General features: G+C 39.6%; 1 protein-coding gene across 1 annotated transcript in view; it reads right to left on the bottom strand.

The window, feature by feature from the left end:
* The window catches only part of LOC109934916 (prolyl endopeptidase), a 130,754-nt gene that overhangs the window by 72,841 nt on the left and 38,694 nt on the right, over positions 1-19,219 (bottom strand). Inside the window, exons 6-8 of the mRNA XM_048596701.1 lie at positions 14,972-15,093; positions 3,875-3,980; positions 308-499 (exon numbers count right to left, since the gene is read on the bottom strand). Coding sequence (XP_048452658.1) covers positions 308-499; positions 3,875-3,980; positions 14,972-15,093 — 420 coding nt within the window. The remainder of the gene's footprint in view (positions 1-307; positions 500-3,874; positions 3,981-14,971; positions 15,094-19,219) is intronic.

Raw genomic sequence — 19,219 nt, 5'->3', positions numbered from 1 at the left:
ATCCTTCCTATAGAGCGGTGACCAGACCTGCTGTCATGAATTAGTTACAGAACAATCAGCACAAAGTGGGACGACAAAGAATCTGAAAATTTAATGTACAAGTAGGGTAGCTTAACAAGCTGATGTGTAAATCTGCTAGATTACAATGTGACATAGTGCACATAATTGATACTTGCCAAGCACATGCAAAAAAACATACAAATTTCGTGACCTTCCTATACCTTCAAACAAGTGATTCAAATGGATACATCTAAGGGAACATTGAAGAAAACCATTACAATGATAAACGGAACAAAAAAAAACTTACCTAATACATCTTTCTCATCCTCAGCAACCAAAGTTTTCCATTTAGAAGGATCAGGATCGCTAAAGTCAATATTAATCAAGCGGTAACGAGGAGAATTGAGATTTGTCTTAAAGGTGAATACTGTTCCTTCATTAGTGACATATTCATATTCTGCATCAAAGTTATCCACTAGTTTGACCCAAGGAAGAATTCCTATTAAAACAAAATTTAACTATTTAATTTCTCTCAGAAAGTGGCTTTAATAAACACCATCTTACTGTGTGTTAACATAAGCAAGCACAGACATGTGACAGACAACTTTACATTCTGTTTTGTCCAATTCATGTTCTCAAGTAAAGATGGCAGAGCTGGTTTCAGAAAAATTGAAGAAGTATTCAGTACCCCCGCCCGATGGTTAGAGCTTGTAAATGCAGCCATCTGCATTCAGCTTGTAATTGCATAATTCAAGAGCTGTTTACAAAACAAAAATTCCATAATGTTTACAGGGATAATTTCAGGATCAGATTTGGCAAAGAATGCTGACAAAAGTACTTCATGAACAGAAAATGTGCACAAACACAATTTGCAGAAGATTATGCATGGAACCAATTTAGCTGACCAAATGAGCTTCAGTTATTAACTATGGATGGAATACAGCTTCATGATTTCGCAATCATTCTTGGGATTGCTTGATTAGGTTTGGCAATTTTCAAGTTGTTGCTTGTCTAGAAGTTGTAAAATGGGACTCCATTAGGTGTTTTATTAGGTAAAGCAGAGATAAGCACTAAAAATTTGCATGGATTAGAATAAATTTAGGGATAATTGCAAGAAATTTACAATGAATCATAATGAAATGAGACTGAAAAGGTATGGCAAGATTTTTTTCTATTCATTCAGGAGATGGGCCATTATTCGATGCCCCATCCCTAATTGACTCGAGAGGTTTGCTAGGTCATTTTAAAGGATGTTTAAGGTTCAATCACAAATATTTTGGGCAATGTTCCCTATTCAGAAGGTCCACACATGCTGAACAGGATGCAAGAACGTTAACTTCTTTTGCTGGAAGTTGCTGCTGCACACAGACCTTGGAGATTCATGCAACGGCAGGAAAATTAGATGAAATGTAGGCTGTAGGTCTAGAGTCATATGCTGTAATTTAAAACTACTACTTTGCCTGCCCAAAGAATTCACACAATTTTTACCTTTTTCATGTATGCATTTTAATGCAAACATATGTCTAAGTCCCTGTTGAATCGCATAAGTACACTTAGAGTAAAATTTGAAAAACTTTCATTGAATATCATTGTAGTGTTTCTCGCAAATAATTTTTTTGCAACAATGGGAGAGGTTTAGGAATTGGTTAACTGTATAGACCTTTTGGTATTGATGTGTGAAAAAGCCACTGAAAGAAACAGCAGAGGGAGGAAAGTAACAACTTACATCCTGCTCCTCTGATGCTGCTTGGCCTGCTGTGTTCATCCAGCTCAACACCTTGTCACCTCCAAAGACTATGGTTTATTATGGTTAATGGAGATCCACAACATCTGACAGGGGTTCATTAGAATCATGGTCTTGCTAGTGATGCCCACAACTAGTCATTGAATAAAATTTAAAAACGTGCAGTAAGTTTTACAAATTACTGAAATATGGCTGGTGGGCACATGCATCAAAACTTGCCACCTTAGAGACAAAAATGTGAGTTTTACTTCAAGGAAACATCTCCATTAAGAGACAAATAAAACTTTGCTTACAAATTTTAAATCAATCCTGAAAAAGACATGAATTACAGTAGGGATAGTAAGAACTGCCGATGCTGGAGTCAGAGATAAGACAGTGTGGAGCTGGAGGAACGCAGCAGGCCAGGCAGAATCAGAAGAGTAGGAAAGTTGACGTTTCAGTTTGGGACCCTTCTTCAGAAAAAATGTAGGTATACAGTAGGTATATTTAAGAAGGAAAAATTGTGCATTTGTTTTCTAAGGGACAATGTGATATGTGGAAAATATTGTACAAGCTAGAAGTATCAAAGGTTTTGGAGTAGATTTGTAGCTTGGGTTGTGGGTGTTGAGGTTGGTTGGCTCGCCGAGCTGGTTTGTTGTTCCGCAGACGTTTCGTTACCGTGCTTGGTAACATCCTCAGACATCCTTGGTAACAACAAGAGTACATGAACACCAACTGGCTACAAAAAGACACGACCAATACTCACTCATCTCAATCCACATGGACAAGGACGTGGACAACCACGACTTCGAATGGGACATCACCAAGATCCTGGGACAGGCTAGGCAGAGACAAGCACGAGAATTCCTGGGAGCATGGCACTCCACAAAGCAGGCTATTAATAAACACATCGAACTCGACCCCATATACATTCCCCTACGGAGGAAACCCGGAAGTGAGGCAATCCATCGCAATGGACCCCAGAGTTTAAAAGCCGGGCGGGAAAACACATCGACGCTTCATCAGAGGCTGCACTGAGGATGTTACCAAGCTCGGTAACGAAACGTCTGCGGAACAACAAACCAGCTCGGCGAGCCAACCAACCTCAAAAAGCTTTTGGAGCAAAACTATTTAGGAAGATTTATATAAATGATTTGGAGATGAGCGTTGAGGGCAAAAATCTCTAAATTTGCATACCGTAAGGTAGGGTCAAGAGCGAATTGTGAGGGTGATGCTGAGTGACTTAAGAGGGACATTGACAAGTTGGCCAAATGGGTAGACACCTGGCAGATGAATTTCAATGCAGAGAAATGTGAAGTAATGCATTTTGGTAGAAGAAACAAAGAGACAATACAGGCTCAATTATTGACTTTGAGGGGAATACAGGATCAGAAGGACCTCGGGGCTCACATGCATGATTCTTTGCAGATGGTTAGGCAAGTTGGAATAGTCATTAAGGCAGCTTATAGGATATTTGAGTTTATAAATTGAGGCAGAGAGTATAAAAGCAAGAAAGAGATATTACACATTTACAAGTCATTGGTCAGATCAATGGGGAACATTGTGTTCAGTTCTGGGCACCTTATTTAAAAAGGATGTTAAAGCCTGGAGAGAGTTCATAGGAGATTTACTACAATGATACCAGGAATGAGGGTTTTAAGATACAAGGAAAGATTAGAAAAATTGGACTTATTGTCCCTGGAGCAGAGAAGATTAACAGATGTTCAAAAATATGAACAATTTTGACAAGGTAAAGAAGGATATTTTCTGTTTCCTCTAGTTGGTAATATCAGTAACTAGGCATCACAATTTCAAAACTGTCAGTAAGGGAGGTAGGATTGGAGAGGAGAAGAAATCTCTTTACTCAGAGATGTTAGGATATGGAGTGCACTGTCTGGGAGAATGGCGGTAGTGGATTCCAGAGGAGGTTTCAAAAAAGAGCTGGATATCGATTTGAAAGTGAGCAACATAGAGGGCTACGGAGATTGGCTGCAGAATGGGACAAGCTAAGTAGCTGCATAGCTCCTTCGCGAGTTGGTATAGACATGACAGGTCGAATGGCTTCCTTCTGTGTTATAAAATCCTATGGTTTTATGATAGCTGTATTGAACCAATTGTGTTGGCAAAGACTAAATTACAATAACTGTTTACCTTTAATACCATGGGGCAACTCTTTCAGGTCGTAATACCAAAGACGGTTGACTGGATCACAGCCCTCACGAATTGACAGGAGAACATATTGTCCATCATCTGATACCTATACCCAAGTGCAGAGATACTATTAACAATTGGTTAACTAACCCAAGTGAATCTATTTTTGAAAAGCTTCTCTTGATAACAGATTTTTATACATAGGTTTAAGTCAAAATAATTAGCTGTAACAAATAAATGGCTCTATACTTGACTAAATACTTTTTAGTTTTGTTTTTAAAAATCACTAAAGGAGGAAATAAAGAGGAAACATGATGTGGAAACTTGAATCAGGATAACTTTGTTCAAGTAGTTCACTAACATGTAAGACTGAAATTAACTCTATTTGATCCACTACAAAATAATCTCGAGTGCTTGTAAAGATAGAAGTACAATCTAAATAATTCTAACATAAAATCAAACAAGTCAACGGAAGACAGTATATCTAGCAGTAAGAAGTATTCTGCCTCTCTCGTACAACTGCATGTCTCCATCTACTTATGGTAAAGTCCACTCATCACTTCATCCGCAACATGCTGGCCGTTTCACCAAGAGTATTCCAATTATTATTTCATTCAGTTTACATTATAACAATTATGTCTCATGCCATACTACTCAAGAAAATGTGGGGGGGAATGTTAAGCAGCTGATACCAAGTTGGTAGACTGGTTAATAGGTGAAGATGATAGTTGTAGGTTACAGGAAGATATAGATGGGTTGGTCAGATGGGCAGACCAGAGTGCGTCACCTTGTACTTATCTGGAAGAAGAAACAAGATGAGAGAGTGAGTATTTAATGAATGGCAGACACTGGGTAGCTTAGAGGAACAGAGGGATCAGGACAATGATTCACAAATCCCTGAAGTCGGCACAGTAAGTGAATAGCATAGCAAGTGTCCCATATGCCATCTTAACTTCGGTCAGTTGAGGCAGACTACAAGAGCAAGGGGGTAACGTTGGAGTTGTACAGACCATTAGTTAGCCCACAGCTGGTGTACTGTGTGCAGTTCTGGTCACCTCACTACAGGAAGGATGTGATAGGTACAGAGGAGGTTCACCAGGATGTTTCCTGAGATAGAGAAACTGAGGTGTAAGATGAGACTAGATAGGCTTGGATTGTTTTCTTTAGAGCAGAGAAGACTTAGGGGGAGTGTGATTGAGGTGTTTAAGATTAGGAGGGGTACAGACAGGGTGAATAGACAGCAGCTGTGCCCCTTGGTTGAGAGGACAATCATGAGAGGGCATTATTTTGAGTTAAAGGTAGGAGATTAATAGGGGATTTACGAAAAAAAAACTTTTTCACTCAGCATGTGCTGGGAATCTAGAATTCATTGTCTTGGAAGGTAGTGGAAGTCAGAAACTTTACAACCTTCTTAACAAAAAAAAAAAAAAAATTTGGATCAGCATTTCGAATATCTTAACATTCGAGGATATGGGACAAGTGCAGGAAATTAGGATTAGCGTACCATTAAATGCTAGTTATGTCAATGCAGATTTGATGGGCTGTACAGCCTTTTCTGTACTGTATGAATCTACGAATCACCTTTACGATGACCAGTACACCACTACCGAGCTGCAGGAGTTCTTCAGGGTAACGTCCTTGGACCAACAACTTCAGCTCCTTAGTGCCCTGCCTGCTGTCATAAGGTCAGAAGTGTAGATGTTCACTGACTACTGCAAAATGTTCAGGGACTATTCCAGGATCCTCAGATAAATGAAGTAGTCCATGTCCATGCAATACAACAATACTTGGATCGTGTCAAGCTTGGGCTGATAAGTGTTAAAGAATATCTGTGTCACATGAGTGTCAGGCGATGACCATCTCCAACCAGAAAGAATCTAAACATCAGCTTTTAGAGATTCAAAGGCATATCCTTTGCTGAAATCTCCCACTATCTGCATCCTTGGGTGCTACAATTGGCTAGAATTTGAAAAGGGCAAGCTATTAAAGTACTGTGGCTACATGAGCAGGTCAGAGGCCGGAATTTGACGGTGAACAACTCACATCCTTATTCAAGCCTATTCACTAGGCTCAAGGGTCTACAACGGTCAAGTCAGGAGTTTGATGGAAAAGTCTGCACTTGCCTGGATGAGTCCAGGCTCAACAATACAAATAAAACTTGCCTCCGTCCAGGACAAAGCAGTCCATTTAACATCCTCAAGAATCGCACACTAGCTCTGACACAGTGGCAGAAATTTGCAATAGCTAATGGGCACACTACAACTATTCACCAAGGCTCCTTAGACTGCACCTTCCAAACCCATAATCAATACCATCTGGAAAGACTGGGCAGTAAATACATGAAACCCACCACCACATATTCCATTCCAAACCATGCAACATCATTTTAACTTGAAGCTATATCACTTTTGCTTCACTATTGCTGGGTCAAAATTCTGGAACTCTCGCCGTAACAGCATTATGTTGCACCATCATCATGGCGACTATAGGAGTTCAGGAAGGGAGCTTTCTACCACCTTCTTATTGCCAATTGTGGATGGGTAATAAATGCTGGCCTAGCCTGCAATGTTTGCACCTAGTGAATCAACAAGAAAAGCTCAATTACTTATTGTCACATGGATTGAACACAATTGGCAGGGGAATTCTAGCACTTTTTTTTGACGGTATCAATCACAGGCCAAGTAGAATCACATTTAATTTTTTGGCTCAAATCATTTGTGAACATCTATTTTGTCATTTGTATGCATCATGATAAACGCTAAAATGCTTCAAATTTGGCTCACAGCTTCCTCCAGTTAATTGCCTTATTGCTCGTCATTATACTTGACTCAATGTGGTAGTGCCATAGTGCCTTCTCTGACTTTTTTTGGCTGTGACATCACTTGGGCTGGTCTACAACCAGTTGCATTTTTTTTTTAAAACCACACAGGCAGCCTTGTGCAGCTGCTCCAGCAAGCTTGTATTTCATTGCTGGATATGGTTGGTGATACATGAGTTCTGAGGAAGGGTCGCCAGACCCGAAACGTTAACTCTGTTTTCTCTTCCACAGATGCTGCCAGACCTGCTGAGCTTTTCCAGCAACTTTGTTTTTGTTCCTGATTTACAGCATCCGCAGTTCTTTTGGTTTTTATACATGTGGTTTGCCCTTCTAGAAAAAGATTATGCAGTGGTTTATAATTCTAAGACATCTTTGTTACTACACTCCGAAATCTTCTGGTAATAAACCATCATATTATTTGTCATTTTAATTGCTTGCTGTCCCCACAGGTTAACTTTCAGTGACTCGTGAACAAGGCCATCCAAGTCCCTTTGAAGATCATCACCTCCCAGCCTCTCATAATTAAAGATACTCTATTTTGTTTTGCCAACCTCTCCTCATATTCCTCTGCATTGTATGGTATTGTACAAAAATTTGACCATTCAAAAAAAGAATATTACAGCACAGAAATAGGCCCTTCAGCCCACCAAGGACTGTGCCAGCACACGACACCTTTCTAAATGAAAAACACATTTGCCTCTAAGCAGTTCATATTCCTCAATCCCCTGCTTGGTCATATATCTGTCAAGGTGCCTCTTAAACATTGCTACTGTATCCACCCCTGCCACCACATTTGGCAGTGCATTCCAGGAACTTACCACCCTCTTTGTAAAAAAAAACCTTCACATTGTCACTTGAAGCATGCTTGCATTTTTCTCATAAAGAAACACAAAATAGGAAGAGTAGGCCATTCAGCCTGTTCAGCCATTCAACACGATCATGACTGATCCTCTATCTCAACTCCTGATCTCTCCCCAAACTCCCTGAAACCTAGAAATCTACTTCTTTCTTAATTATGTTCAGTGACTTTTTCTGCAGCATTCTGTGGTGTAAGATTCCACAGGCTCACCACCCTATGAGGCCAGAAATTTCTCTGCATCCTCAAAGAACTCCCAAAAGCATTGTCAGATGGGATTTCCACAAATCCATGGTGACTCATCAATTGTATGGTTGGACAAAGTGTCCTGTTATTATATTCTCCAAAACAAATTCTAACATTTTTCCTGATATATTTTTCCTGCAATAGTTCTGCAGTTCTTGGGTTTTCTCTCCATTTCTTCGTTTTCTCTCCATTTCTTCATTAGTAGTGAGGATACATTTGAAAGCCTCCATTGTGTCAGGCCTCGTCCAACAATGCAGAATTTTGGAAGACTATCACCAACCTGTCTATTAATTCTGCTGCTGCTGCCTCCTTCAACACTCTGGGATAAAGATAGGAACAGGAGCATATTTTCTAAATCAATGTTAACAAAATCCCCCACATCCTGAATTTGTCCAGACTAGCTGCATTCCCTATTTCAGATTTTTAATCATTTCTATTCTTGAGCTGAAAAACGATCTGCCTTTCAGCCTCCAAGCCAATCCAGTTATTGATTCACGGCTTGCCTTTGACATCTGTGCAACTTTCCAAAATTACCTCTATATCCATTGAACTCCTTAGTCTTCAGAAACTTATCGATTTCTGCCTTAAACATGCATCATGATTCATCTTCCAAAACTCTTTGGGATAGAGAATTCTTGAGATTCACTATCATATAAATGAATAAATTCCTCGCCTTCTTGGTTTTAACTTGTCTATTCAATGCTATTGAGATTAAGTTCCCTGGTTTTAGTACCACCTTCCAGGAATGCACCCCATCTACATCCATCATGTCACACCTTATGATACAATTGTAAAATTTTGAAACAACATTCAATCTTTCTCAGGGAAAAAGATATTTCTGCACCCATGTTTTGAAGATGACACTGCATAATTGCTTGTACCACATAGTTTGAGAAATATTTTCCTAATATTTTCCTTTTAAACATTTTTTGCTCATCCCATCTATAGGGTAGATGAGGATGGCAAACTATCAAAAAGACAGCACACCAGCACTGGAAAGTAAAGATATTGAAGGAAGCCTAGATGTGTAGGATCATGATGAAGCAGATCAGGTTTCAGCTCAAGAACAGAAATTATTAAAAATCTGAAATAAGGACTGCACCTAGTCCAGGCAAATTCAGAGAGTGGGATTTTGTTACAATTGGTTTACAAAATATATCGATTTGCTCAATTTCACACGATCTGCAGTCCTTAAATGTAAGCGAACATTTGTTGTGGGAACTGCAGCATTTCTCTCCATGCATCAGACAATAATTGTTTATTTTAATTGATTCATTTCATTTAAATTATTTTTCATAGCCCATAATAGAACAGCTAAATAACTAAATGTAACATTAAAATTCTGAAGTTAGCATGAAATTTCAACATAAACCATATTTGGACCATACTATATATTTTCACTATGAGCCTGCATGCACTTTTGAACCTTGTATCAAAGCTCTAGACAATTCATTTTATTTTTAGAAAGTTTGCAAATGCTTTTTTCTGTGAATGACACATTCTGAAAGCTTAGGCAGAAACATCACAAAGATAAAAATAAAGAGCATACATCACAAGGCTGACTGCAAAAATATACAAACTTGTGCCAAACTTCTGATAGCTGCAATCAGGTCTCGGTTATCAGAGTTAATGGATTCTAGTGGAACTCCAAATCAATGACAAAGTCACAAATGCTGGGCAATATTGAATAATATTCCATTTTAAAACTTTTGGACAATTCAAAAAAGGATAATTAGAATCCTTGCCATTTCTTTATGGAAATTGACAGTATTTTCTGTCTTTTGCAAGGGCCATGAATCAATAACACTCTGGAACATGTTGATGTTATGCCAGGTAAGATGTCATCTATGTGACCTCTACTGTTTCACATTTTGTATAAATGGGCCTTTCCTGTATTCCATAGAAGGCTTCGGTTTATTAAAATATACAAATTAAAAATCTTAGCACGATAAACACCATGTATCTCCAAACTCTGAGACCTAGGATCCTGCTCCCCGCTCTGCAACTGGATCCTTGCAGTCTGTGGATCAGGAAGTCAGTCAATCAGCAAGGACAGGCAACAACACCTCCTCCATGATAATCCTCAACATCATTGGCCCACAAGGCTGCATACTCAACCCCTTACTACACTCCTTATACAATCGCAATTGGGTGACCAAATTCTGCTCTAACTTGGACATTGGGTTGGATTTTAAACAATGATGAGACTGAGTACAGGAAAGAGATAGAGACTTTAGTGGCATGGTGTAAAGACAACAATCTTTCCCTCAATGTTAGCAAAATGAAGGAGATGGTCATTGGCTTCAGGAATCAGCGTGGAGGACATGCCTGTCTGTATCAAATGGTGCTGAGGTGGAGATGGTTGAAAGTTACAAATTCTTAGAAGCTAATATCAACAATCTGTCCTGGTCCATGCACGTCGACACGCCGGTCAAGAAAGCACAACAACGCCTCTACTTTCTCAGAAGGCTAAGGAAATTTGGCATGTCCACAATGACTCTTACCAATTTTTACAGATACACCATAGAAAGCATCCTATCTGGATATATCACAGCTCGATATGGCAACTGCTCTGCCCAAGACCACGAGGAATTACAGAGAGTTGTGAACGCAGCCCAGTCCATCATGCAAACCCGCCTTCCATCCACTGACTTCATCTATATTTCCCGCTACCTTGGGAATGCAACCAACATGTTCAAAGTCCCATTCCACTCCAGTTATATTCGCTTCCATCCTCTTCCATCAAGCAGAAGATATAGAAGTTTGAAAACACGTACTAAGGATTCAAGAACAGCTTCTTCCCCGCTGTTACCATACTTACGAATGGACCTCTCAAATGTTAATTCTGATCTCTGCACTTTCTCTGTGGCTGTAACACTGTATTCTGCATTCTGATCTATTACCCTGATGATCTTATCATAGACATGATTTGCCTGGATAGCGCAAAACAATACTTTTCAGTGTATCTCAGTGCATGTGACAACAATAAATCAAATCAATGCACGTATCCTGATGGACATGATCTATGTGAAGGTCAGAACTTTTCTCAGACAGTAAAGAAAATATGTGAAGAATCAGAATCAGAGTTAATTTACATTTGGTGGATTTTTAAAGCTGAGGGTCATGTTAAAACAGCAAACAAATAATTCCTCATCAGCTTTATCTATAGATGAGTATTGAGTAATTACCTCACTTTACTCATCCCATATAGGCTACTTGGAAATAACTTTCAGCATGTAAAAATCATTCTCGACATCTTCACGTTGTTATATATTTGCTGCCTAACTGACGAGCGATAGAGCTACCCAACACCCCGAGTCAAGAGTACAATTGATACTGCCTCTACTGCCATCTTATTGAGGATCAGCGAGTGCGCAGATTTAAGCTCTTAGCTATTAGGAATTAAAATGTTCATTGAATCATTCTGTTCATTTTAGTAAAGGGGAAGAGCAAAGAACAATGAATTAGAACATCCAACTTGGAAAAGATCCAATTTTAATGGGATAAAACAGGATCTAACCAAAATGATAAAATGGAATCAAAGACTGACAAGAACAACTGTAATGTAACAATGAGGTACCTTTAAGGCAGAGATATTTTAGGTACACAGTAGGTACATTATAAGAGGGAAAGGCAAGTAAACAAAGTCAAGGCTTCTTGAATGATGAGTGAGAATGACAAATTGCTGAAGCAAAATAAAAAGAGTTGTAAGGACATATCAAACGAAATCTTCAAAATGAAAGCTGAGGGGTGAAGAGAAAAGTGAAGAGAAAAGAGTGCAAGAGAGAACATAGAACAGAATGGCAGTCAGCAAGGAACAGAGTACAGTTTTTTTTTCTACCAGGATGTAAATATTAAGGGAGTTGTCAAAAGGAAGTGATGGGGCCTACTAGGATCAAAAAAATTGATGTATGTTGTTATGTTTTTATTCATTTAAGGTACGTGGGCTTTGCTGGCTGAGCCAGAATTTAATATCCTCATTAGTTTCCCCTTGAGAAGGTGGTTGAGAGTTACCTTCTTGAACCATGGCAGTCCATCTGGTACACACACAATACTGTTATGAGACTTCCAGTTTTTTGACACAGAGACACTAAAGGAATGGAAATATATTTCCAAGTTAGGATTGCAACTGGCTTGGAGGAGAACTGGCAGGTGGTGTATCCACGTATCTGCTGCCCTTGTTCTTCCAGATAGCAATAGTGCTGGGTTTGGAAGGTGATATCTGAGGAGCTTGGTGAACTTCTGAGTGCATCCTGTAGGACTATTACCAGACAGTGTCAGTGATGGAATATTGTATTTGGATATTGTGCCAAACAAGCAGGCGGTCTTGTCCTGGATGGTGACGAGCTTCTGAATGATATTAGAGCTACACTGATCCAGGCAGATGAGGAGTATTCCATCACACTCCTGAACTATGCTTTGTCGATAGAGGACAGGTTTTGGAGAATCAGGAGCTGTTTTCCCTTAATATTTTATTCTGTTGCACAGACCTCTGAGGGCCATGCACATGGAAGCCTGATTAAGATCCTGACTGCATGCCAGAGTGGCTGATCAGGATTAAGGAGGAGTTAGTCACTACATGATTCTGGATTTCTGACCAGCACTTGTAGCCACAGAATTAACGTGTCTCGTCCAGTTCAGTCTTTTATTGATGGCAACCCTAAGGTGTTGACAGTGGGTGATTCTGCAATGTTAAGACCATTGAATATCAACTTGCATTGATTAGATTCTATCCTGTTGGAAACACAGTCTTTGTCTGGCACTTACATGGTGCAAATCTTACTTGCCACGTGTCAGCCCAAGCCTGGATTCTGTCCAGGTTTTGCTGCATTTGGAGATGGGCTGCTTTAGTATCCGAGGAGTTAAAATGGTGCTAAACATTGTTCAATTAGAGAACATCCCCACTTCTGACCTTATGATTGAAGGATGGTCATTATTGAAGCAAAAGAGGATGGCTTAGCTTACAACACTAGCAGGACACATTGAGAGAGGAGTTAGAAAAGCATGTGATTTTGAGCTTCATAACTGGAGGTATAAAATACAAAAGCAGTGAAGTTATGCTGTCATGCTGAAATGCTCACAAAACTCTATTTAAGTTACTACTAGATTACTGCATCTTGTTCTCATCATCACACTTCAGGAGGAATACGAAACTTCTTCAAAAGGATATGGAGATTTACCAAAATGATTCCAGGAATAACAGAATTTAGCAATAAAGTTTGGTTCAAGAAGACGGGGTCATTCCTGTTGGAGTGAAATGGCAAGGGGAGATCTAATGGAAGCATATTAGATTAGGACAGGTTTAGATTAGGTGGAAAAATAAATTTGTTTCAATAAGCCAATTGGACAACGTGGGCACACAGATGTAAGGTTTTGATCAAGAGGTGCATAGGGACATGAGGAAGAATTTTCTTTTAAAAATGAGGCACAAGATAATGATCTAAAATACAATCTAAGCGAATCATCATAGAATCTCTAAAAGGATGTGCAGGCTAGGTGGATTAGCCATGGTAAATGCAAGATTACAGGGATAGGATAGGGGGATGGGGTCTGGGTGGGATGCCGTTCGAAGGGCTGGTGTGGACTAAATGGGCTAAATGGCTTGTTTCCACACTTAAAAGTGTTTTTATGATTCTGTTCTGAAGGTTCAAAAACAGTATAGCAACTGGTGGCAAGGTTAATTATAGAGTCATAGAGCCATACAGCAAGCCCTTTGGTCCAACCTGTCCATGCCGAGCAGGTTTCCCAAACTAAATTAATCCCATCTGCCTGCCTTTGGTCCACATCCGTCTAAACTTTTCCCATTCATGCACCTGTCCAAATGTCTCTTAAGTGTTGCAATTGTACAGAATTTTAAAATTAAATTAGATAAAAGCCTAACTATTTTATTAAATTTTATATTTACTAAAGTAGTTAATTAGAACACATTAAGGTTGGCAGGACAGCTGATGCATCACAGTTGCAGCAAGTGGAACTTTTGGGTGTGAGTGTGATCCAGGGCAAACATTTTAGCAGTAAAGTCCAAACAGCTTTGACACAGAGTTTGTAAGCTGAAGTTTGCACAACAAGACATTGTAATGCAGCAGGGAAGGAAAAGGCGGCAGTCACACCTCTTAGGGAAGCGACTTTGATTTGATCAGTGTGACTGTTACTGAGGCAAGTAAGTGGACCCAGAAGAGAAGAGCACACGAGCCTCAGCTTTTGAAACTATCCAACAGGTTTAATGTTCTTTCAGCTTGTTTGAGAGACAATAGGGACTGCACAGCAGATAAGCCAGCTGACCATGTCACTGTGTAACAGGAAGCCATTCAAGTTGAGGGAGGGAACAGTATAGCTGAAGGGATTGATATCATTCTCTGCAGCAAAGAACAATAGTCCACAAGGTTACATTGCCTGCTCGAGGCATCTGCTCAGGGCTGAGGAGGAACTTGCAGTAGGAGGCAGGAGATTACAATAGTGAGAGATTGTATCGCTCTAAGATGCAGAGGAATATTGCATGAAACACAAAAGTCTAGTATATAGGTACAGGGACTAATTAGGAAAGCTAATAGAATGCTATCATTTATTGCAGGGGAATTGAATACAAAAAGTAGGGACACATTATGCATCAGTCATACAGGGCTGGTGAGACTACGCCTGCAGCACTGCATACAGTATTCGTCACCATAAGGGACATATTGAAAGCACTTCACAAAAGGTTGACCAGATTAATCTCTGGAATAGGTGTTTTGTCTAATGAATAAAGATTGGACAGGCTAGGCCTGTCCACTGGAGTTTTCAAAAGAAAAAGGTAACATTAATTGAAACATAAGATCCTAGGGGTCTTAAGAGGAAACATCCTGCTCACAGCTATCCGATCAAGGTGGAATGTAGAATTGGGGCCATTTTTTAAAAGTCTAGGGGTTGCCCATTTAAAACAGACAGCAGGAGGAAAAACTCTCTTTCTGAAAAGGCAGTGGATGCAAAGTTTTTAAATGTGTTAAAGCAGAGGTGGATAGATTCTCGATAAGGAGAGGGTGATAGGTTATCAGGGGAGGCGTAAACATGGATCTGAGATTGCAATCAGAACAGCCGTGATCTATTGATGTTCCGAGTACATGTGAGTTACCAGTCTATAATGATTTCTGTATTTTGATCATGCATGTAATACTTGAAATGAAACAATAACTAACAATACCTCAGCTCCGCCCATCCATTTGGGGTAGTCTGGAAATTCAGCACACAATACATCCTCTGACTGTTGAAATCCCAATATATGATAGTATAATTTCTGGTGAAGGTTCATTGATGTTTCAGTCCCTGGCAAGAAAATTGACAATAAGAGATTTAGCTTAATCATGTTCATAAATGCTTTTCTGTAAACAAAATCATTTATTCAAGTGATAATTAAATTTGGAACAGAAACAAACATTAAAAGAAAAAAACAAGGCAGTCATCATTTGTAAATAGAAATGGCAGGATTGCTTTGGGCATCTAAGAGGTCAACGTTGACTTTAGTAATAGATCCACTGCACATCGAGCAAGTTCAAGAAATAACATACAATAAGATATCCTATCCGGATAATTGTATAACTTTGCCTAGGATTAGAAATTGATTCGATCTTATTTAAGGATTTCAATTTTGTTCTGACTTATAAATACCTTTTGAATTTGTAGAGTAGTCAAAAGTAACAAAATGGTTAAGTTGTTAATTCCAGAGATGCTTCAGGGTTTAATGTAACAGCAAAATCTAGCTGACTGGGCGACTTATTTTCTACTGCGATACAGAATGCTAATTCTTGCTCATTGACAAGACTTTGTAAATACATTGCGAAGTGATAGCCTTGAGATAGAAAAGGGGATAAAGATGATTAGTTACATGAAAAATGATGAAACAAGTTTGCTCATCTGGAGCTTGTGATGAATCAAGTCACCTTCTTCTCATAACTAATGTCATATCATGATGTTTAGAGGATATGGCTTGAGAGTGAAAAAGGTCTTGCCTCTCCAATTGTGTAGGAGAGCGCAAGAACTAAAAATATTGATGATCTTGGATCTCAAAATAGTGGGCAGAAGTGCAGAATATAATCTTGAGAAAACTTTAATCTTCTATTTTGCAACAGAGTAATAATGCACAACAAACCTCCTTAGATGGTGAAGAAACTTCCTTAGATAGTCTTTAACTTGAGAATATTGACATATGTCTCTCCAACTTAAAGGGAAACCTCTAATGGATAATCTAAGACTAACCATGGATTGAGTATTTAACAAAAATCAGGATGGCCAAAGACCACTGCTCCAAATAGATTATAAGAATATATTAAAAATGGAAGACATTTCCAGGGTTTTGACCTAGCAACAGTGAAGAAACATTGCAGCAAAAGCAAAAAAAATGCTGGAGATCACAGCGGGTCAGGCAGCATCCATAGAGAGAAGAGTCATCTAGACTTGAAATATTAGCTTGCTTTTTCTCCATGGATGCTTCCTGACTTTGTGATCTCCAGCATTTTGTGGTTTCAGTACAGATTCCGGCATCTGCAGTAATTTGCTCCCAAGAAATGTTGCAGGTCGTGTTTGCACGCATCTGACGTCATTATCTTTCTGGGTGGCAAAGGTCACAGGTTTCAAAGATGCACTCAAAGAATTCTTGGCGAGTTGCCACAGTCCATCTTGTAGATGACAAAGTACAAAGTACAGTCACAGAGAAAAAGAGAGACAGACAGACAGTTAGAGAGATATAGACTGGCTGTCGTGTCCTGGATGATATTAAGGTTCTTAAACTGTGTTGGAGCTAGGCTCATCCAGACATTTGGACAGTATTCCACTTTGGTTTATGGACTGCAGACTTTGGAAGTCAAAGTTAGTTAGCAGAATTCCAAGCCTCTAACTTGCTCTTGTAGCCATAATACTTATAAGCCAGATCCTGTTCAGTTTCTGATCAATGGTAACTTCTAAGATGTTGATTCTGGGGGATTCAGTGGTGGTAATCCGTTGAATATCGAAGGGGCGATGGTTAGGTTTTTTGAGGATGGTCATTGCCTGGCATTCGTATGATGTGAATGTTAATTGTCACTTATCAGTCTAACCTGGTTGTTGGGGCACATAATAATGGACTGCTTCAGTATCCGAGTTGGCATGAATAGCATTGAAAATTGAGCAAGCATCTCCACACATCTCCACTTCTGGCCTTAAGATGGAGGGATAATCATTGAAGCAACTGAGATAGTTCGGCCTAAAACCCTACCCTGAGGAACTCCTGCAGAACGGTCCTGGACCTGGGGTGACTGATCTCCAGCATTCAATACTCGTACCAGATTTTTATCCACCCACTCAACCTAACTATATATGCCTGTATCCTTGTTATGTCCTCTTGACAATGTGCTTTCCAACCTAACCTTTTCGTCACTTGTAAATTTAGCTACCCTGCCTTCACCACACTCAAAAAGTCATATCTATAAAGTACAAAAGCTAAGATCCAGCACAGACCCGGCAAGAATCCACTATTTACATTCTGCCAATTGGAAAAATACCTGTTTATGCATACTGCATTTTCTGCCAATTAGCCAATCTTCTTATTCATGCTGGGTTACCCCCCACACTATGGTTACTGTGCAAAGCAGAAAATCATTCATGTGGCACCTTGTCAAATGTGTGATGTAAGGTGCCAGATAAAAAATTTACATTTGTTTATTTTTCATTTCTGAATTTTAAACTAGTGGCACATAGTTGGTATGTAAAAGAGTTACGCCTAAGAAGATAAGAACTAGGAGCAGGAGTAGGCCATCTGGCCCCTCGAGCCTGACCCGCCATTCAATAAGATCATGGTTGATCTTTTTGAAACTCAGCTCCACTTAGCTGCCCACTCACCATAACCCTTAATTCCTTTACTGTTCAAAAATTTATCTAGCCTTGCCTTAAAAACATTCAGCGAGGTAGCTTCAACTGCTTCACTGGGCAGACAGTTTAGGGAGATAGTTTAGGGCTGTTAAGGTACAGGTTACCTCTGTCAAAGAAATTTAGTTCAAAACTTTCCAGCTACTTAAAATCTGAAAAAGTCCAAGCTCAGTTGTATGAAAAGATCAAGGAATAGCTATCAGATTCAAGATAGGGAATTGAAGCCAGTTAAAGCGAGCTTGGAAGGATTGGTAGAGAAGAGTACGAGAAGGGTACCAGACTTCTCTTTGGAATGAGGAATGCTTTTGAGGTTTTTGGAATTTTATTTTACAGCATTTCAATATCTTTGGCATCAAATGTAAATAGTTTGGTATATTCCATTTAATGTTTTACCAAAACCATGCTGACTCTTGGGTTAAAAATGGTTCAGTGGTATGGGTAGCAGTGGTTCAGAGGATAGCACGGATGCCCCAAAGCGTCGAGGACCCAGGCTCAATTCCAGCACTGGGTGACTGTCTCTGTGGGTTTCCTCCCACACTCCCAGGGATTAGGTGGGATACTCTTCAGAGGGTCAGTGCAAACCCGATGTGCTGAAAGAGGGCTTCAGCCTTGTCGGGATTCAATTAATCTTACCAATTGCTTTTTTCCCCCCCAAAAAATCTTCGCTTTTATTTAAATTATTACAGAGTGAATTCCACATGATAGCATTGTTAATGACACTTTTCATGCCTTTGCAGATGATTGAGAGTAGAATGATGGGGCAGTAATTAGCAGAGTTGCATCTGACCTGTATTTTGTGAACATGAAATACATTGGCAATTTTCTACTTTGCCAGGTAGATGCAAATGTCGTAGATGAGCTTATTGCAGTGGAGCTAAGGGCCCAGCTAGTTCTGGGTCATGTGGAGGTGGTCGAGAATGTCAAGTTCACGGGATTGATGATCACCAACAATCTATTCTGGTTTACCCACGTCACCCTGTTGGTCAAGAAAGCAAATTCTTTTTTGCCGATTCTTTTTTGACAGATGCACCATAGAAAGTGTCTTGTTCAGATGCATCATAGCTTGATATGGCAACTACTCTGCCCAAGACTGCAAGAAACTACACAGACAGAGTCGTGAACATAGTCCAGTTCATCACCCAAACCAGCCTTCCATCCACTGATTTCACCTATGCTTTCTGCTGCCTCGGGAATACAACCAATATAATCAAAGACCCCTCCCAGCCCAGTTATACTCTTTTCCACCCTCTTCCATTGGGCAGAAGATATAAAAGGTTGAATGCATGCACAAAAGGATTCAAGAACAGCTTATTCCCTGCTGTTATCCAACTTTTGAATGAACCTCTCAAATGTTAATATTGATCTCTCTCTCTGCACCCTCTCTGTGGCTATAACACAGTTCTGCACTCTGTATGTTATGCTCTGCCTATACAGCACACTAAACAACACTTTTCACTGTATCTCGGTACATGTGACAACTTTAAAATCAAACAAGTGTCTAAACTTGAATCAGAGATAGTAGGAACTGCAGATGCTGGAGAATCCGAGACAA

Source organism: Rhincodon typus, chromosome 5 (genome assembly GCF_021869965.1).
Source record: "Rhincodon typus isolate 14 chromosome 5, sRhiTyp1.1, whole genome shotgun sequence".
Taxonomy (NCBI): Eukaryota; Metazoa; Chordata; class Chondrichthyes; order Orectolobiformes; family Rhincodontidae; genus Rhincodon; species Rhincodon typus.
The sequence above is the reverse complement of the archived record's forward strand: the minus strand, read 5'-3'. Positions and strand labels throughout refer to the sequence as shown.